A 21,863-nucleotide genomic window follows, 5' to 3' on the forward strand; every position below is an offset into this window, starting at 1 on the left:
GTCCCTGAACTGTAGATACTTACCTGCAACCGCTGCCCCTTGAAGGTGACCCCAGCTCCCATAGGCTCACATTGGGCCCAGTGACCTCTCAACACCCCCCACACCCCTGTCGCCCCAGTGTCATTGGTGGTGCAGTACCTACCTTGGTCTGACCCATGCCTAGTGTTGGTCAAACCCTCCGAAGACTGAACTTGTAAGTAGAGTGCTTACCTTAAAATTACTTGCCTGTCTTTCCTCCCATAGGATTGCATTGTTTTTTCTCTGTATAGTACGAAGTGTTGATTCTGAGAATAATGCATAGTATTTCTTTTGACATTGACAAGTATTACATTCACCTATAAAGTATTTTGAATACTTATACGAACATTTGCCAACTATATATTGAAAGAATTTCAATTCTGAAAAGTTTACTTACTTGTTACTGAGTTCCAGTTGTTTCCTAAAATAAATGTATCTAAAGTAATATTGTTGCAAACATTGGCCTGGAGTTAATCATGGAGTGTGTGTTTCTACCTTGCATGAGTGTGTACAACAAATGCATTCACACTACCCTCTGAAAAACCTAACTGTTAGTTTAAATACTTTATTTCGGCCAAGGGCCATAGAAGATTGATAGTCATACAATCATTCATGGACTATTCTAAAATACATCCAACCATATATTATATAGTCTCAATAAAAGGGTCAGAAGTTATCAATAAAATCATTTAAAACAATATAAAATAGTATAAGCTGATCACTGTTATGTTCCATTATTACCACCTCATTGAAATTGTTTTAAAAATCATTAAACTTTTTTTGATGCTAAAAAAAAAAAAAAAGTATCTGGTTATTTATACAGTTCAAAGAATACACCACAGACATTAGTATATTGGTCTTTAGTACATCACAACTTTAACCCAGATTCTTTCCTTATTAAAAACACTATAAACAAATATCTAGGTAGGGCAAATATAACATGTGGTGAGGTACTGGTGACCAGTACCCTAAGTGCCTCTTGGTGCTTCCTGAATCCCATTGAATTTCATAATGGTCAGATCCATTTGCTCCTAGCCCTATCATATGCTGAACAGAAAAACCGAATGCGTGCTGTATTTTTTACGTTTTCTGTAGACCCTAAAGTGCATATAGTGCAAGAACGGTGTTCCTTACCCTCCCTTTAGGTATAGAGTTCTTGCTAGGTACGGCTGTACATTGTCAAACTCCTCGAGACTGGGATTTGGCTTGGGAATGAGAAATTGTGATGTTAACCTTTCTAATCTCTGGTCGCAGTGACGTATATTCAGTATGTATTGCCAATCGGTTCCCTTCAATGTGTTTTTGCAGCTTGATGTTAAAATGTGCGAGTTGGTCCAATATGATTCAAGACCTAACTGTATGAGCCATTTCCGTACAAATCTTAGCCATGGGAAGGTAAGGCATGTGTCAATAGCCAGTAATTCAGACACCTTCTCTGTATACTAATAGTTCTGGCGTTATCCAGAAACGTATCCAGTAGAGGAGTGGTCGTAAAGTTGCGAGGTGCCCTATACGCTTCATTTCTTGATCATGAAATATTGGGACAAGTGGTGTTGATAGTGGTAGCCCCAATAGTTTCCTCTCAAATTTATTTCCGCCGATTGTCAGTTGTTTGGTGTCACTAATACCCCATAGCTCTGCTCCGTACAGTGAAGCTGCCTGGACCTTACATTTGTATAGCTCGAGCGCTGGTGTCACAGATTTGCTTGAAGACAAGCCATACTTCTTAAGGATCTTCCCTGTCCCTTGGGCTAACCGTAGTACAGAGTGTTTGACTTGGTGTTTCCAAGCTAGTTTGGTGTCTAATAATATGCCCCTGTAGGTAAAATTAGTGGCAGGTTTTATTCTCTGATTGGTCAGCACAAGGTTATTTTTGAAGCCCTTATGGGGGTTTATGGCCATTTACCTAGTTTTGCTCGCATTTATTTCTGGACCTTTTTCGACACAATATCTGTTAAAACCGTTCATCACATTTTGTAGTCCCTTAGGAGTCTGTGAGATCAGGATGGTATCGTCTGCAAACAGCAGCGCCGGTACCAAGTTCTCGTTCAATTTATGGGGGGTCATTATCTTGATCTTGTAGATGATTTACCACCTCGTTGATATAGAGTGAGAACAGGGTGGGAGATAGTACACAACCTTGTCTCACTCCTCTATCGGGATTGGCTCTGTAAGTTCCCCATTCATACCTCAACAGACTCTAGCATAGTTTCTGTTGTGTAGCCTTTTTATCTGTGTTACTAGGCTGGGGGGAGATTTTTGTTTTTCTAGTGCGTCCCATAGAAGACATCTGGGTACGAGGTCGAAAGCTGCCCTCAAATCGATGAATGCTACATAAATATGGCCCTTCCTGATCTTGACATATTTCCAAATAATGCACAAAAGTCTAAAAACTTGGTCTACTGTGCTAGTGCATGATCTAAAACCTGCCTGGTATGGAGACAATATATTGTTGGTCTCTATCCAGTCATTGAGCCTATTCAATAGCTGTCTGGCATAGATTTTTTTGTAGTACATCTATCCGATTAATTGGCCTGTAATTTTCGGGTTTGTGTTTGCTGCTTTTTTGAGGATAAGGACAATTTCAGCTCCTTTCCACGTTCCCGGTATCGGTGCATCTGCTGATATTGCATTGCTGAGAGCGTTAACATATGGGACTGATACCTTTTTGTCCTGTTTAAATAGATTGCCAGGGAGTCTATCCAATCCCGGTGCTTTTCATGGTTTGATGTGAGAAAACAATCGCCTTGCTGTCTCCCTTCATATTAACAGGCCCTCTGTCTCCACTCAGTGCTACAATGGGCCAAAAGCTGGAATACAAGTCAGTGAAGAGGTCGGCCCAAGTCGCCAAGTCCTAATAATGCTCTTGTCTTCACTGCCTGGTCCTTGCCCCTACATGCTATAATTTTCCAAAACTCAACCTAACTGTTCAGCCCAGCTACCACTAAATTAAGAGTAAGGTATTATCTACTTTATCCTCTGCTTGGGGAATTACTGGCCTCTTTGCACACTAGATCTCTTTTTGATATAGCTTATACAGAGCCAGCTTCCTACAGTTTCCCTGCTGTAAGTCGTAACATATACTAGGTTTGTACAAACAAGATATTAAGATGTTTCCCCTTTTATAGTAGTCTTCATTGTGGCATTAAGACGTTTGCTTCCTATTTAATCACTCCTGCCCCTCTGATTTCTATATTTGTTTTTAACTAATTAAGCATAAACAAACTAGAATAGAAACATGAACCCTGCTAATTTGCACCATTTGTTGTTTGAGGACCTCTGCTCGGTTTCAGAATTGCAAGCCGCAAATCAATTTGCAGCATTTTTCTTTCAAAAGGAATGGGATCTCTAGCCTGAAGCCATGTGCTCTGTCCACCAGTGTCCCATTTTAAGATCTCTGAAGGACAGCTTGGGTGGTGCTGCTTGGTATCAGGCATTTAAGTATCTGCTCATGGCAACCTTTTGTAATTTGGGAACAATGACCACTCAATGCTTTAAGTTTGGTTAAAAAAAAGTGTGCTTGGTGGCTCTCTCCCTCTAAAAGGCTTGTGGCATGTGTAATTAAAGGCGTGGCTTAAATACTTGAATTAAGTTTCTGTGATTTCCATAGTGTGCCACCAAACCAGTATTTTGGTGCCTCTCTGACTTTTCCGTTGTTGCATTTAAATGTTTAACCCAAATGTTACACACGTAAAACCAGCCAGGGTTATTTTCTTTGTTAATAGATACTAGTTGTTTAAGATCAATTAGTAACTTTAAATCTGGTACAAACTAGCCCTTAAGAGAGTCCTCACCATCTCCCTGTTTCCCAACACACCAATTGCTTGCAACCTGGACTTCACCCTGTTCCTCGACCCTAGCTGGGTGACGGATAAGTGTCAAACCCTCACGATCTCTTCATAGGAGGCCGTATTAAGTCCTTTGACCAGTGACAATCTGACTTCAAACTCCCTGAATCGGCAGGACTGCAATATTGCCAGCTGCACCACTGGGCACTCTACCCCCTCCATCGTTCGGAGGGCCACATGGGCCTACACCCCCTTTGAAAAGCTGGTCAGGGTATAGGAGGGCTCTAGGGTACTGATATCCTGAACTTCAACATTCCATGCCTCACTGCACGCACTCGTACCAAACACATTGACAAACTAATACCAATGAAGGCATCTTCCAAAGTAATGGGAAACTCTGTGGCCGCACATTCCCAAGACCTATAGAAGCTTACCCCAACAAAAGACATCCTATAAGCTTAAGGTTCAATGGTACTATACACCAACATGCTTTAGCACCATCTATGCCACTGCTTCTGCCCTCTGCTGGCATTGCAACATGGAGCTGGGGGACTTAGGCCACATCTGGTGGTCCTGCACCCTTATCAATACGTACTGGATGGAGATCCTGGGACATATCAAGGGCACAATGGGGGTCCATTCCCTGCCTCATACACCATCGTTATACTGGGCATAAACCCCTTGATTTGGAGGCAATGACACTCACTGACTAGAGACTCATTAGCCACATGCTGGGCGCTGCCAAACAGCTAATAGAGCTTGCCTTGAAACAGGCTACGGCCGCTCCCCTTGCACTGTGGCTCACAGGCCTCTTGCACGTTGTGACAATGGAGCAACTGTACCACAAATTGACCCACACAGATGCCCAATTCGAATGCATCTGGCAGCCGTTGCTTAACTGTTTCTCACCTGGAGCTCATATGCTTCTCCCCACCGAAACTTAGAGTGCTGCAGCTTTTTGACTAATTGACTTTTCAGCCATCTGACCAGCAAAGGTGATGCTTAACCCACTCCTGGCAACCATTCTACTCTGATCACACCCCCCACCCCTTTCCAACACTGTTGAGACTGCCTCGTGTCCAACTCTGTTACCTCGCAAAGGACTTTGGGTCACCTGGGATGTAGCTTGACCTTAGAGAAGTAGAAATGTATGTTTGTCCCTGTTTTTAATTTTTTTACGCGTGTTCGCTAGCTCGGGGCTCTTCTGAATATGGCGTCTTTCACCCTTATCGGCTAGCAATACGCTGTAAAATCTTTACAATCTAGCTCATAACAAGGCCTATACGTTATGCCCTTTCTGCACAATGGATGTCCTTTCAAACATGTGCCTTGTATTCCCTTTTTTTGTTTTGTTTGTTGGAAAACCTTTAATAAACAGATTACAAGCAAAAAAGAAGAGAAACAGTTGGAACATGCGAGCAGAGCCATGCATGTTCCGACAATCCAAACGCTACGACGCTTGCCTTATGCATGGCTGCCCCCACTTTTTGCTAAACTACTCATGTACTTTGACTGAGTGTGCCCTGGGTCCTGCCAAACAGGTACCCAGGTCTTATGTTCTTTCCCTAAGCCTGGGATGGGGGGGGGGGGGCAGCCAAAACCCGAGTCTAAAACCACTCTGCACCCGACGCTTGAGTTGGAGTGGCTCAACACCATGAGGAGGTCTCCCTGGCGATCCTGACCTGAGATCTGGTGATCCCTGACCTGTCTCTACCCTCTTCATGACGCCTGCAGTCTCTTTCTGGAGGGTCCCCCTGACTGGAGCTGGTAAGAAAACCTGACTCCTAAAAACACCCATGAACCCGACGTCCCACTGCCTTGGTTGACCCATTCGGTGGTGTCCCAGCATCCCCAGGCATCCCACCTTACCTCTCCAACCAGTCACCTCCAGAAGATCTTCGTCCCGAGCCTGCAGTCTTTGTTGCAACCGGAGAATCCCCATTGAAAATCACAGGCCACCCAACGCCAAAACAGCACCCACCCAGCTGCCCCTGCGCAGCTGCGGATATATTTTGGGTCCTAACTCGGATCCCCCTTTGCCCTGAACCTAACACTAGGAGCTTTGCTCCCACAACCTTATGGCCTGCTCGTGAGCAGCCACCAACCGGAGGCCCCCATCCCCCATTGGATAACATTGGGCTTCAGCACTCTGCACCCGGCTGCCCTAGTGCCGCTGAGGGTGTTTAGAGAGTGCATCCTTAACCCAGGGGGAACTCTGGGTCTAACCCCAGAATACTAACTCCCACAACAAAGTACTTACCTGTTAACCGGTAACTTGATTTCTCTCCATAGGAATACATTGACTATTTTTCCTTGAAAAAATTTCTAAGTGTGGAGTTGATTTGTATGAAACCCTGAAAGACTGCAACTGTACAAAAACTGATTTACTTACCTTTTCTCTAGGAGATGTCTCAGTGTGATATCTAGGCATATCATACTGAGTAGAAAAAGTAACTTAAAAGGTAATCTGAAAAGTAATGTACAATGTAATCTGTAAAATAACTAAAGAGGTATTTCGACATTTTGTCTTACTTGTATTTCAATCAACTGCATTTGAACCTGCATTCAATTGTAAAACACTGCGTAAGATTTTGCAAAGTATTTATTTCACTTACCTGTGCCAGGCTTGGCTTGGTTTTAGAAATAAAATAACTAAATAATATTTGTATACAAAACAAATAATTCAGTCTTTGAGTGTGTACAACAAATGCTTAACACTACTCTTTGTAAAGCCTTACTGCTCACCCACACTACCACAAATGGAGAGTAAGGTGCTATCTTCTTTTACCTCTGCCTACCTTTGGGGTTCCACTGAACTCTGTGCACACTATATCTCATTTTGGTATAGTATATACAGAGCCAGCTTCCTACACATGCATATGCCTTAACCACGCATATGTGTGGTTTAAGCTGTGTGCGGTGTAGCTGCTGCTGGGCGGAAGCAGGAAGGATCGGGAGAGGATGCGGTGAGCTAAGTTTAGGGAGGGAGAGGTAATTTTTAGGGCTCAAGGGTGGAGGTCGGTCGTTTTTTTAATTAGGGGTTGGGGTGTTAGGCCTCAGGGCAGTGGAAGGGGTTGCAGTAGATTTAGGGATAGCGTGGGGGGGAGGGGTTTGGGGTAGTGTATGTTTTGGGGCAGGGTATGTTTTGGGGCAGGGTTTTAGGCCTCAAGGGAGAGGAATGGGTAGTCTGGTAGTTTTTAAGATGAGGAAATAAAAAATTGTGAGACCTATATGTCCCCTATGTGCCCCTCAAACGCTTTATGTATACATGCATGTAACCTATGCATTTCCCCTCCATGGCCTGTCTATCATGATGCTTATACTATAAACGTGGCCTGCCATCATCCAGTCTCCCATGAGAGAAACGACAAATCTGCACTGAGGCCTACACGTTTTGCATCATGTTTTCCTGCATTTACATGAAAACCCATTATTGTGGCTCAGCCAGAGCCGAAAAGAGGTTTCAGGCCTCAGACGCTCAGAAAGCTGCAGCTGCGTATCATTGGCCTTGCACACTTGGGCCTCAGCCAAAGGGGCCCTGTCAGAGGTGCCGAGACAGTATTGAGCACGGTTATCTGCTGAACCGCATTCCTGCCTGGAGAAGGAGGAATAAACACGACCCGTCTGCAAGGAGGGAGCCTAGCCTTACTGTCTCTCTTTGTGAGATTGCAAAGCTCACGTCAGTAAAAAGCCCATAGCCCTCATGTAAGGCCTCTACAGTAAATGAAATAAATGAAGAAATAGATGCCACATTGGCTCTTGGTGATGGGCAACTTATGTCACCAATCAGTCCCTGCTCCAGACTTTAGATATCAGATAATACAAGATGTGCTGGTCGTCCTGACACTGAAGGCCTCACTTCCAGACTCCCCGGTTGCACAGCAACCCTTCCCCACGTCAGTTACACGTCATGCTCGAGTTGAGCACAAGTAAGGCAAAGTTCCAGTACAATTCCAGCTGATCACGCAACCCCCTCCAGGTATCCACCCACCTATGACATTCACCAATGATCATCAAGTGGACGCCCACATGGACGCCCACCTTCACGCCTACTTACACGCCCACATGCTCTTATCTCATTCTCTTGCTCTTCTGCTTGCGTATAATATCAAATGTATATATACTGTACTCTGTGAATAAAGTTTGAGAATATTCTGAGAATACTTTGAGACCCTTCCAGATCCCTTGTGGTGATGGAACTATTCCCCCTATAACTCGAGTTATTGGAATAAAGCCCTTTTGAACCTGATACCACAGACTCAGCCTCTTGCTTTATGCATGATCATATTGATATATATATAGAAATTCTGAGTGCGTAATACTTAATTTACGACAAAGACACGGGGGGGGCATTGGGGTCGTTTTTTTAAATTGGGCGTTAGGGTTTTAGGCCTCAGGACAGTGGAAGGGGTTGGGGTAGTTTTAGGGACAGCACAGGGTGGGGGTTCAAGGTGGTGTATGTTAAGGGGCAGGGTTTTGGGACTCAGGGCGAGGGGAAGAGGGCAGGTAGGGAGTTTGTAATTTGGGGCTTAGGGCGGGTATCGGAGTAGTGGTGAGCTTAGCCACGCATACCCCCTTACCATTCATGCCTTAGCCATGCATGCCTCTATCATACAATCAAAAAAGATAAATGAGTAGCATCAATGATTTTTTTGTAAATGCATTGTGAAAATATCTTAATTATGAGAGTGTGAATTAAACTTATTGAGGCCGGTGGCTGGGAAGCAACTTCAGTGTCGTAATTAATCCTGTTATGTTCACTCTATTAGATGTGTATGCCATTTTTCTTTCCACATCTTCTCCAGCCATAGATTTCACCCTATTTCTTTTTTCTTCAGCACCCTATTTTCACTCTCTCCTGAATGCACTTACTCTCATCTCCTTCACTTCCTCCCCTAAACACACAATGCACCCGCAAGCACTGCATTTTCATTTTTTCGCCTTACCAGTATTTTGGCAGCTGCATTCTTCCTTCACACACATTTTCCACAAACACAATTCCAACTGGAATACGTGGCCCTGTGCTCTCTGCAGAAAGTCCTAGGATTAGATAAGCATATTTTCTGAGCACCTATCTGACCCACTCACAAGCTGTGAGAAACTTGCCCTGCCTTCAGCCTCCACTCCAGAGCGCTCATTAATGGTTGTTATAAACACCTGAAGACGATGGAGTTCAAAGTATGCACTATATGAGAGTAACATACTATACACAAAAAACACTAGAGAAACACAACGTCCATAGCCGCCAAGTTTTTAAGGTGCTAATGTGACATTTTCAGACTTTCATTACTTTTATGAGTGCCATTTGACTGCCTAATGTGTGACGCTTTAGAGCGGGTTAGAGATCGCTTTTTTTCTTGCAAGTTTATTTTTTTCACAACTTCTTGTAACCAGCCTTTCTTCTAACCCAAATACCGCAGTTTAATCTGACAACTCTCTTGACCGTAACTGTCAACAATTTTCTTTTTCCCAATCCAGAACCAGCATGTGTTAACATAATTGATGGTGGGGGAAGTTGCCCATAAATATCAGTTTAAACCAGTACCACTCATTAAGACCAAGAATATAATTCAATTGCGATAAGAATGTCGTTGGAGATAGTAATTTGGGCAAAGGGTGAAGAATATACATCAAAACAAATGCAGAGTGCTGATCTTTGGGACATTTTTACTGACTTCTTCAATATTGCAGTCCCAGGATGGCAGCTTTGCCCAGAGCTACAGGGCTCCCTTTTGCTGCTGAGGACGTTTTACTTGGACCGTGCGGTACGTGCATGGGGCCCCACGGCTCCTTGGGTGTAAATCCAACATAAATGTGGCCAACGATGTCACTGACAGTCTGGTATTATGTTGTCTGGAGGAAAGTGGGAGGGAGGCCAGAAGTGGCAGAAAGCTATGTGAAAGATTCATTTTGAGTAGTTAAATGCAACAGACAATGTCCGAAGTGCACTAATTATGTGTGACTAAGCATTTTAGTGAAGGTATGCGGATACCTGCACTAAAATGCGTTAGTCTAACTCCTGATGCGTGGTTCTAGGCAGGGGTGAACGTCCTGGAAAAATCAAACTCTCCAAAATAATGCATGATTAGGTAAACGTGAAAAATAAAGAGGAATTAAATCGCTGACCTATATTACGGTTAAATTTTTCGCATTCATTATTCAGAAATCGATCAATGTTTTTCAAGGTTTAAGGACCTGTGTATATAGGCCCTGCCAGCGACACGTTTTTAATCTTCAATTTTAATTCCTACCGGGTCAGACACCGGAAGGGACCCAGACATCTTAAAGATGCCCCACCACTAGAAAGTAGGGTTTGGCGGGGGGGGGGGGGCGGGGGGCAAGCTAGGAAAGACATTCTCTATCCTGCTACCTTCCCCTTTTTTATTACACCTGTTCTAGGCCTGCTGCTAATGTCACATTGTAGTTCATAACTGCTTGAAATTAAACTGAAAATAAATAAATCAGTGTTTGTATACCAGATTTTTATGTAATTTACTTTCTCCGTTGTTATCAATGCCTTTATTTTTGGTGGTGGTAGTCTTGATGTTGGGAGTCTTTCAATGAATACTTAGTTGTGCTTTTTCTTTTAACTTTCCCTTAGATACACATGGGATGCTGTGGACGAAGAGACTCATACTCATTATAAAATAAACCTATGCGATAACCTAGCTGCTCCGGACTGTGGGTCAATTCAGACAAGCGCAATTTGTGCCCATGATTTAGTAAACGATAAATTCCAGTCTGTCGGTGAGTACAAGACAAATCTATGGAGTCTTTGAAAAACCTTGCAACGGTTGTTGTTAGTAATTCGAGTCATGTATCGTTTTAAATGAAAACCTGTTTGGGATGGATTTCTTAAGTTATTTCTGCACCCAAAATGGTATAGATGCGCGGATCAAAGCATTGCCTGTACAAAATCACAATTCTCAGAATCTGGATTGGTGGAATTGAGCAAATAAATGTGCAACTATGCACATTTTGAAATTGTGGCGGATTTTGCATATGTGCAAATTTAGAGTGGAACACACTTTGGTGGGCTTTTATCAGATAGTGCCCTAGGCAAATTGCTGACTTTCTGACTTGGAGGCCACAGGATGTGTTGAGCAAGGGTAGTTGTGAGGGAAAATGAAGGCCGAGTGGAGAAGGGAAACATAGGGTGAAACAAAGGGAATGGAAACTTAAGGAGGTATGGGAAAGTCTGAGGGTAAAGAACAAGTGCTGATGGCCTGGAAACGTAAATAAACAAGAAAAAAACAAATTATTTTTTATTAAGTTGAGTGCGCCCCTCTGAGCCATGGGCCCATGTCGCCCATGCCTAGAGACAGCCCTGAAATCTGCAAAGTGTACAGAGTCAAACAGGGTTATTATACTGTGTTGGTTGCAGTTAGGCTTTTATGATAGTCACTGGGCGGATAGCGCATGGTTCAGAGACCTGCTCTAAACATTGTGGTGCAGGCAGTCCTATCCTTGTTGTAGGTAGTCACCCACTTTGAAGCCTAGTTCCATGTACTCCTGTCGAGAGCAAGAGTAAGTTTGTTTCCAGGATAGGAATTAGAAAGGATGACCCTGTAGAATGCGGGCAAGACGTCTCCGTGAGTTAATAGCTCCTTGTTGATTTGTGTGGTGTGTCTGTCACAATTTCACATTCTTGGCAGTTCGAGCTGGACTGTTCCCATGAGGCATAGGGTCAGACTGATTTGCATATGGCCATGTCTGAACTGGGGTGGCGTAGTGATCTAAAGAATGATAATGGATTAAACCCAGATCAGTTGACTGGGGGTGACTGCTTGCAATGTTCAACACTCCGTCCATCATCCCCTTTGGTTTTGCACAATTTCAAATGCCAGCAAGGCCAACTGAGGCCTTCAATATTCAGAGGTCGATACATGGATTATTCTTAAATTAGCTGATATATTGTTATTTGTAGGCCTTAGAAGGGCCTTAGAAAGACTGAGGTTGTTAGCACTATATAAGTAACATGTTAACCATTTTAATCCGTGTTTAAGAGAAACATCGGAGAAACATCTTCAACATGGGCAAACAAAGTTTAAATGTCATTACTTACCAGTAATTGTATTACTTGGAGTCCTATTCACTCGCTTGCAGCCATTACATTTATGAGGCCTCCACAAACACCAATCCCACTTTATTCAATTGTATGAAAGGCACTCCCCCTACCACACCCCCCCATTAGTAACTATCTCAGTTGTCAGTTGCTCTCTAGGGGAGGGTGGGAGGTGCCATGGGTGCTAGCGAGGGAATTATAACATTCCCTCCTTGTCCATTCCATCGCTTGCAGCCATTGCATTTGTGAAGTAGCTAGCAATAAAATCCGAACCACTGACAAAGCCTGCTGTACACACAAATTAATTTTGATATATGACATCAGTATTCCATCTATTTTGCCATAGAAGAAAGCACCCGATGACCAAACAAATCAGAGATACATTGGACTAAAGCAACTCTGTAATTCTTAGTAAACGTGGAGAAATCAGCCCAGGTTGCAGCCTGGCAAATTTCCCCAATGGATGCTCCCTGCAGTTCCGCTGCTATGAACGCCATACTCCGGGTAGACCTAACCTCATTTGAGAAGGGAGGAAGCTGACCTTGTACCTTGTATGCTTTGGAGACCAACAGCATGACCCATATGCTCAAAGTAGCAGTCACAGATTTCTCCACCTTCCTGGCAGGACCAAAAGTCACTAACCATGATTCCACCTTATGAAAGGGCTGAACCTTCTGCACATAGACTAGAATCGCCTGCTTGGCATCCAGACGAAGCAACCTCTCCTCCTCCAGAAACTCGGGAAAGGAAAAACTCCAGAAAAATAACTTCCTGCCGCACATGAAGAGTTGACCTTCGAGGTAAAGGTCGGAACCAGTACCATCACAACTCTATCAGGGAACACCTTGCAGAATGGAAATTTCGAAGACCATTCCCCCAACCTCCTGGCTGATGTTATAGCTACCAAAAAAAAACACATTTTAAGTGTGAGGAATTGCAAATCGATCTCCTCTGAAGCAGACATCAGGGACTCCAAAATAACGGACTAGTCCCAAGAGTGGACGGACTTAATCTACCTTGGATAGATATTTGACAGGCCATTCAGATGACATGCCACTAAGTCATACGCATCCAACACATTCTTCCATAGACCCCTGAATACTTGGATAGCCGCCCACTGTACTTTCAAAGTGGCCACATCAGACCCAATTTAGAACCATCTTGCAAGAATTCTATTATCAGCAAACTCACATTAGTAGAATCAAGACCCCTGACTCCACACCATTTGGAAAATATTCTCCAATGCTGGTTATAAGAACAATTAGTAGGCCACTTTTTAGATGCCTGTAAGGTAGCCAGTAAAGAATCTGAAACACCGTGTCCTTTTAATCCCCACCTCTCAACCTCCAGGTTATCAAATAGTTTCCATAGATTCTCAACCCTCAAAATGGGGAACTCCAGGGTGACAGAATCATCAGGAGAAGCTACTCCAGGGCCCTCAGCTTCTTCAACAAGTAGGGAAACCATTTGGCACACGCCCACTCGGGAGCCACCAGAATCACCTCGGCTCCGAAATTCCATACTTTCACTAAAATCGGCCGGAGAAGTAGAAACTGAGGAAAGGCGTACACCAGGCCCTCCAGCCACTGACCTGACAGTGCGTTGATTGCCCAAGCTTGAACCTCCCTCTCCTTGGCACAGCATCTCGGAATCTTTACATTTCTCCAGGAAGCAAACTGATCCACAACGAAGGCCCCACTGGAGAGTAAAGCACGAAATGATCCAGAGAAAAGTCCCTTGAGGAGGGAATCTCTCGGTTGAGCAAATTGGCCATCATATTGGCTGACCCTGGAATGTGAATGGCCCTTGGAGAGAGCAGAGACTCCTGAGCCCATGAATTTATTTTTTTTCGAGACATATTTCCCAGACTGCTGGAACGGTGCGCCCCAGTCTGTTCCAATGGGCTTTTGCGGTGACGTTGTTTATCCCGACCATCACTGCCCTCCCCTGTAACTGGGCACTGAACACAAGAAGAGCCCTTCTTATGACCTCGAGCTTAGTCCAATTTGAGGAATGGTCTACCTCGGTGTGAGTCCAACAGCCCTGTGACTGCAAAGCATCCCCCCAGCCCGACAAACTGGCATTGGTGGTAAGAATGACAGGATTGGGATAATCTAGCTGGTAGATCCCTCCTCACTCATTGACACATAAAAATTGAGATCGCCAAGTTCTGTGACACTGGATCTCAATTACCCAGAAGCCAAGCAACCAACTTGTTAAGATGGAACTGAGCCCATGGGACCAGAAATATTGTAGATGCCATGTCTTCCTGGACACTGAGCCAAGATTCCACCCTTGGATTGTTGTGTGCCAGCAGACTCCTGACATGACCCTTCAGCTTGATAATTTGTGCTTCTGGCAAACAAATTAGACCCTGCAGAGTCTGAAAATGTGCCCCAATGAATACCAGATCTTGGGACAGACGTAAGGAAGACTTCTTCCAATTGATGAGGAACGCAGGACTGCCAGTACTCTCTCACTATGGGACAACAGTACCTCCGGCAAGAGAACCTGCACCAACCAGTCGTCTTAATATGGGTGCACATAGATGCCTTCTTCATGTAGAATAGCCACCAATGGAGCCAGCACTTTGGTGAACACGCTTTGGGACTACCGAAAGAAACTGATTATGGGCAGCCTCTAGGGCAAAGGTCTTCAAACTGTGGAGTGCCCCCCCCCCCCCCCCCCCTCTCCCCCAGGGGGGCGCAGATGCCTCTGAAAGTACATGTAAATGAAGATGGCCTGGGAGTGCTGCAATGTTTATTTGCTGCATTTCCAGGCGTCTTCATTTACGTGGGGCCATAGGTCAGTGAGTGTGCTGCTGTGGGCTCGGCTGGGCAGTGCTGGAGTCTTCTCTCCGGCAAGCTTGAGTTTTTGACTGGTCTTTAAAGACCATTTGCAGATTTACATACCTTTTTGTAAACTGATTACTGAGGCTGAGTTTTTTTTTTCTGGTTCCAGTACCCCTTGGGCCCCCACTCTGCCTATTCCTTACATATGTGTTTTACAATTGAGGCTGTAGTATGAAAATGCATTTCATGAAAAGGAATATTAAGTAGGGCTGCCAGTAGAAAAATGCCAGCCACCTGTTTAAAGAGCCTGCAAAGACCTTGTCTTGACACTAAATAGAGTTCTAAAAAAAAAAAAAATGTGTATTAATTTGTAATGTGACTTTTTTTTGTCTTTGTTCCCTTTAATTAGCAGTCATGAATCATTTAGGCCGCCCTTTAACACAATTAAAAGTTCCTTCTATTTATATTTGCGGTTTGAAGTATGCACAGATCAGTGCTGAAAATACAGCTTTTGGTGAATGTTTATTTTTGTACCGTCTGCGACATCAAAATAATGAGCTGACAATCCTAATCATAACACTGGAAGTTTGTTGCAGATCAGCACATTATTTATTTCCTTCACGCTCGATCCCTGATTAATGACATAATAGCAATCATTTAACTTCTATCTGAAACTCTACGCCACCGTCAATAAAATGCTAATTTACTTCAAGTGTCTTAGAATGCACCCTGCATTCAGACAACTCACTCCTCATTCTCACCCTGCACTCACAGTGCATTGGTATGGATTTCCCGCATTTGCCACATAATCCCATCATCTGCTGCATGATTTGCAAAGGTAAAAAAAAAACTTGTTTCTACCTCCAAACGGTTCAAAAGTTACTAAAAATGCAGCAACCTATGCTACCTTGCAGTGGAAGGCCCTTTCGCAAGGTTTACTGGTCACTTTTCTGTTGCTTATTGCTATATGTGGGTGTTAATGTGGTGCTTATGAGGGGCAATACGGGCCAGAACAGTGATAACAAATGTAATAATTGCAAACTAATGCAGTAATGCTATTACAAAATATGCAGCATAATTCGTCTTTGCTTGCTGCAGAATTTAGTCAACCATGCAGCATAAGTTGGCCTTCTCCTGCGCATAATTCCAGTGGCCCTGTTAATAGTGCTATGAGATCCCAGCCTGTGGCAGAAAGCACTGTGAATATGTAAGTCATTATTTTAAAACAGTATTTACATACTCTAAGCTAGGCTGCTGCAAAATGATGCAGTGATTAAGATAAAACAAGTTCTTACAAAACATACTTTTTGGTATTAAGTAATCCAGCTGTATCTAATGCAGATTTTTTTTAAAGTGTGTCCGCTTTTCCAGATCTTAGCTGATGACCCCCCTACATTACATCTCAAAAAGAATCAATCTTTGCCACCATGAAGCTTTAAGCAGAGCCACTGGAATTATTCAGCAGAAAAGGACCACATTATGCGGCAGGTTTGATTAAATTATGACGCAAGAAAAGGTAAATTATGTGGCACAATGCGCCATATTTTGAGGTTAGCATTACTTCGTTATTTTGTCATTTTAAGTCAAGGTAACGCTGTCAGGGGAAATATTTCACCTCATCAGTACCAGTTAAACACCCAAATACAGCAGTATGCAACTACAAGATTACAAGTCAATCTTTGCAAAGGGCCTTCCACTGCTCCAGAACACTTTGTCACGCTTTAAGTAATTTTTATTCCGTTTGAGCTAGAATCGATATTTTTTTTTTTGAAATCTGCAGATTATGTAGCAAATGCAGTAAACTGATAATTATGTGGAAAACACTGCTGCTGAGGAAACTCCTAATTCCAGTGGCCCTTGCTTTAAGTGACTCAATCAATTAATGGCTGGTAAGGAGGCTGGTTTCTTTTTTAACTTTCTGTACTACTACCACACCCTTCGATGTCAGGCCACTTCAAAGTCCGTATTAACCATTCAGGGGCAGTTTTTGTGAAAGCAGAGTCTATGGGGTAGCAGGTAGAAGGTCAGCAGGGTTGCATTCAGATGCAGAGCCCTAATCCTCTCAATCACTGGGGCCTCACAGTAATGGTCTAGGAGACAGAGGAAAGGAGCGAGATTTATAGATATTGTCAAAGAGAAGGCGCAGAATAGGGAGCAGGGACTCCTTCTTTTTTTTTTTTTTTATGTTTACAAATGGCCAGAGACCGCTTCTTTAGAGCCATGTCCTTCCTGCTCCCCCAATGTTTGCCATAAAGTTTTGGAGGGGGGCCCGACCTTGAAACATTTTGCTTAGGGGTAGCTCAGAGTAAAAAGGTTTGAAGACCTCTGCTCTATGCCATTTTCGATGAGGGGGTTTGACAGGAACATGGCTATAAGCACCCTACAAGCCTATGGATGCCAACCAATCTCCTGGCCTTACCAGAAGGATAATCGAATGCAATGTCGCCACCCAAATGAAGAGTCTGGACCCAAGCATTGATCCACTTTAAATCCAGCACCAGCATATATGCACCTGAAATCGTTTGTACTAGAAAAAGAATGTAATAGCCCCTAAGCCTCTTTCTCCTGGAGGAACATGAATAATCGCCCTCTTTCGGAGCAGTAGGTCCACCCCATGGAGCAGAGCAAGGCGTTTTGGACCCCATGCTGGCAGACGGGTCACTTTAATCCTTGTGCATGGAGGAAGCTTCTCTAATTGTACGGCATAGCCCTTGTTGACCACACTGAGAACCCACTTGTCTGTGTAGTCTTGACTCCATACCTCCACAAAATAAGGAAGCCTCAAACCAACCGGGAAATCCACCGTGATGAAAAATTTCCTAGCTAACGTAACGGAAAGTTTCAATTCTATTAAGGACTCGGAGGCGAGGATTATGCCTTCTTTCTTCACTTTATTTATACAGCAGCGTGAAAGAACCAACAGTACTACGTTTCCCATGAACCAAAGGGAAAAAGTAGTCATTTGTAACAACCAATCAAAAAACAAGAAAGTGTCCGATCAGGGTCTGAAACGCTCCACATAGTCCCTTGTCAATGTCCTGGTCTCCTCTTTCGGAGCGCGAAGACAGCCCAATCTTCATCTTTAGGAATCCTGTTTGTGGGTATCCGAACCTGCAACAAACGAAGGAGCATTACCAGAGGAAAGTACAACCCTAGACATCAGCGTCTAGGAAAAAAATTGTTTAGCAAGAGAATGCATCAATACAGCCAAACAGAAGAGATGTCATCCCCCATAGCCTCCACAACAGGAGGACCCAATGTGAAAATCTTTACTTACTTCCATACGGGGAGGGTCTCTTCCAAGAGCATAGGGCGGGATAATCCTCGCCTCCGAGTCCTTAATAGAATTGAAACTTTCCGTTACGTTAGCGAGGAAATTTTTCATTCTATGTCAGGACCGGAGGCGAGGATTATGCTTGTTTAAAGCTTGCCCACAACCAGATGAGCCATATTCAGAATTGGCTTAAAGTAAAAACGCTTGAAGGTGGAATCCGAGGACCAATCCGCCGCATTAAGGATATCCTCCATGCGGGCACCCAAACCGAAGGCTTTTGATGCCATAGCTCCTCTTGCAGAATGCGCTCCAAACAACCTGAGGCTAATGCCTGCTTCTGACGTCACCCATCTAGCAATGGTGGGTTAGGAAACCGCTTTGAAAGGCTTGCGGAGCGCAATGAGTAGCTGACGCTCTCCCGGAGGACGGTATTCCTCCGTCATTTCCTCGTACGCCTTGAGACCGCGCACAACAAACACAAAGTTTAGGAGAGTCCGGGAATTCCGGGTAAGAAATAACCCTCGTGTGGCACTTGGTACTGCGCTAAAGGGTAAAGGTCACTCCGTCAGGGGTGAACATTCGACCAGAAATATCTAAGGCCTTGACGTCCGACACCCGACGGCACGACACCAGGCAAAGGAGCATTGCAAGCTTTGCTGTCAACTCTTTACGGGATAGAAACCTGTTGGGTTGCCATGAAAGGAAAAGATTCAAAACTTGATTGACATCCCATAAAGCCGAATACCGCGGTTCCGGCTGCAAGGAGAGGCCAATGCCTCTCAAGAGTCTGCAGACCAACGGGTGCTCCCCTACCGGCGACCCTGCCACCGGGATATGGCCTGAGGAGATGGCCGACCTGAAAGTGTTAATTGACCGGTAGGCCATACCATCCAACGCAAGACGCGCCAAAAAATTCACGACATGGACCACATCCGTGACCAAGGGATCGAAACCCCTTTGCAAACACCAACGGGCCCATCTGCCCCATGCGGACTTGTACCTTTTAACTGTACTGTCCGGCCAAGCCTTGGAGATGAGCTCCTCAGCCGTTCGCGAAAGTCCTGCGGTTTGCCATCTACCCCTGAAATCCTCCACGCAATGAGATTCAACGATTTCGTGGCTATCAGAGGATGGGGAGAGCCGTCTGGGCTCCGGAGAAGAATAGGAAGACTGGGGAGTAGGATTGGAAAATCCCAGGAAAGTTCCAGAAGAACTGGAAACCACACTTGAGACCTCCATAGAGGGGTGATTAAGACTAAATCCGCTTGTTGCCTGCGGTCCTGAGCTGTGGATCGGGTGATCATCGCGAAGGGAGGAAACTCATAACCCAGTTCCTTGCTCCAATCCTGGAGAAAAGCATCCGTAGCTATCGCCCGAGGATCGGGCCTCCAACTGAAAAACTACGGGAGCTGATGGTCTAGGCGGGACGCAAACAGGTCCACCGTAAACGGACCCCAAAGGCCGTTGAGGAAAACAAACACCAAACGGTCCAGTTTCCAAAGACTGTAGTCGCGGAAGTGTCGGGATTGGAAGTCTGCCTCCACATTGTCGCGGCCCGGAAGATATTCCGCCGTGACAGATAAGTGACTGTCCAGGCAATACTGCCCAAAATTCGCCGCTATATCGGATAGCGCCTTCGACTTGGTGCCTCCCAAGTGATTGATATAACGGACCGCTGACACGTTGTCCATTTTTAGGAGCACACACGACTGCACGGAATATCTCGTCCAACATCTTACGGCAAACGAGCCTGCCAGAAGCTCGAGACAATTTATATGTAATTTCTGTACTTCTGGAGACCACAAGCTCCCCGTGGAAAGATCTCCGCCCGAGCGCCCCAACCAAGCCTGCTAGCGTCGGATTCTATAACTAGATCCGGAACAGCCCCGAAGATTGCTCTTCCATTCCACGTCTCCATGTGGGTTAACCACCATTGAATTTCGCTCCGGGCTTCGTCGGACAAGATGACCTTGTGGAAGTACGGAAAACCTTTGCGCAGAAAATACGCGTTGAGGCGTTGGAGAGCCCTGTAGTGGAGGGGACCCGGAAAAATCGCCTGAATGGAAGCCGAGAGAAGCCCTACTACACGTGCCAATTGGCGAAGTGACACCCGCTGAGTGGCCAGGACTCGACGCAACTCGTGGCGAATTTTTGTCAGCTTTTTTGCCGGCAAACTCCGAGTAGAGGAGGTTGAGTCTATGACGAACCCCAAGAAGATAACGGACTGAGCCGGTTGCAGAAGGGATATTTTCCCGTTGACCACAAAGCCGAGATCCTGATGAAGAGTCACTGTCATATGAAGCTGCCCCATCAAAAGATGGGGGGCAGGACGCCATCAAGAGGAGGTCATCCAGATAAACAATCAGTCGGACGCCTCGCGCTCTCAAATTCCACTACCGGTTTGAGGACCTCGGTGAAACACCAGGGCGCTGAAGAGAGCCCGAAAGGGAGAGCTGTGAACTCGTAAATCTGACGACGCCAGGCAAACTGCAGAAACCGGCGATGCGGAGGAAAAATCAGGATTACCAGATAAGCGTCTTTCAGGTGCAAGTGGACCATCCAGTCCAGGGGGCACAAAACATCTAGCAGAAGATGAATTCCTTCCATTTTGAAATGCCGGTATACCAACCATTCGTTGAAGTCGCTTGAGTTTATAACCGGGCGTTTGCCCCCGTCGGTCTTGTCGACCAAAAAGATGTTGCTGAGGAACCCGCGCGGATGTAAGGACGTGCATGAAATTGCGCCTTTGGTGAGAAGGGAGGCTACTTCCTCGTCCACCAGGTCTGCATCGTGTATAGAAAAATTAATGGGCCGTGGAGGAGCATGTTGTACTGGGTTTCCGACAAACTCTATATGGAACCCCTTCACTGTTTGAAGCACCCATGCATTGTGTGTGATGGATAACCATGCCTCGTAATGACTGGCCAACCTCCCCCCTAGATTTTGTGGGGAAAAAAGGCGAACACTCACAAGTGTTTGTGTTGGATGCTCCTCCTCTGAAACCTCTGCCTTTGCCTCGGCGACCTCTGGTAGGGTAGAAGTTGCCAAACTTCGACTGGTCCTGATATTGTCCGGGGCCTCTCTGGCCGGTTTGGTGATTTTGCCGACCGGTCGAGCGCCCCCTTGAAAAACACGAGGGAACACTTTTTTTAATAGTGGACTGGGCCCTATCCAAAGAGGTAAGTGTTTACAAACTTGCCCAACTCCTTAATGAAGGGTTCACCAAACAGACCTCCCTGAGCAACGGCACCCGCCTCTGAATCTGCAAGGTCGCCGAGTTTCAGGTCTATTTTGATAAGGAGCGACCTCCGTCGTTCGGTAGAAAGGGCGCAGTTGGCATTGCCCAGAAAAACTACTATCCGCTGAGCCCAGCCGGATAGAGTCTCAGGAGAGATTAAGGAACCAGAAGCTTTTGCTTCCTCTGCCATGTCCAGGATTTTTGGTGGCAGGGCCTAAAACATCCAAAAGTTTATCCTGGCAGGCCCTCCAAGATCTATCAATCCCCTTCTTTCGATCCCTGATAAATTTTTGTAAAAAAGTAGTCATTCTAGGATCAATGTCCGGTATAAGCGCCACCTTACCCTCAAGGGAAGGACGCGGACATTCAGCTCTCAGGCAATTCCTCGCCTCTTTTTCCAGAGGCCTCCTAATATGTTCGGCGACATAAGTCGCTACTTTCTCGGCCGGCACCCAGTCCGATGAACGAGGGTGCACAATGTCGTTTGGATCTAACATATCCGAAGTTGGATGTGGCTGCGGGTCTGAGGGTACAGCAGAGTCCGGATGGGTCTGGGAAGGCCGGGAGGGAAGCCATGATCGAGATGGACTGGAATCAGGATCCCCCGAAGGACCTGGCAACCCCGGGGAAGGGAGTGGCAACGGGGAGACCCCCAAACCCGTGGCAGGGTGACTATCCATAAAAGCCT

The 21,863-nt window shown here is 45.2% G+C and overlaps 1 protein-coding gene across 1 annotated transcript in view; it reads left to right on the forward strand.

Annotated features, from left to right (window-relative positions):
- Positions 1 to 21,863, forward strand: part of IGF2R (insulin like growth factor 2 receptor) — a 1,674,612-nt gene that overhangs the window by 93,625 nt on the left and 1,559,124 nt on the right. Inside the window, exon 2 of the mRNA XM_085611652.1 lies at positions 10,408 to 10,553. Coding sequence (XP_085467778.1) covers positions 10,408 to 10,553 — 146 coding nt within the window. The remainder of the gene's footprint in view (positions 1 to 10,407; positions 10,554 to 21,863) is intronic.

Source organism: Triturus cristatus, chromosome 6 (assembly GCF_964204655.1).
Source record: "Triturus cristatus chromosome 6, aTriCri1.1, whole genome shotgun sequence".
In the NCBI taxonomy this organism is placed as follows: Eukaryota; Metazoa; Chordata; class Amphibia; order Caudata; family Salamandridae; genus Triturus; species Triturus cristatus.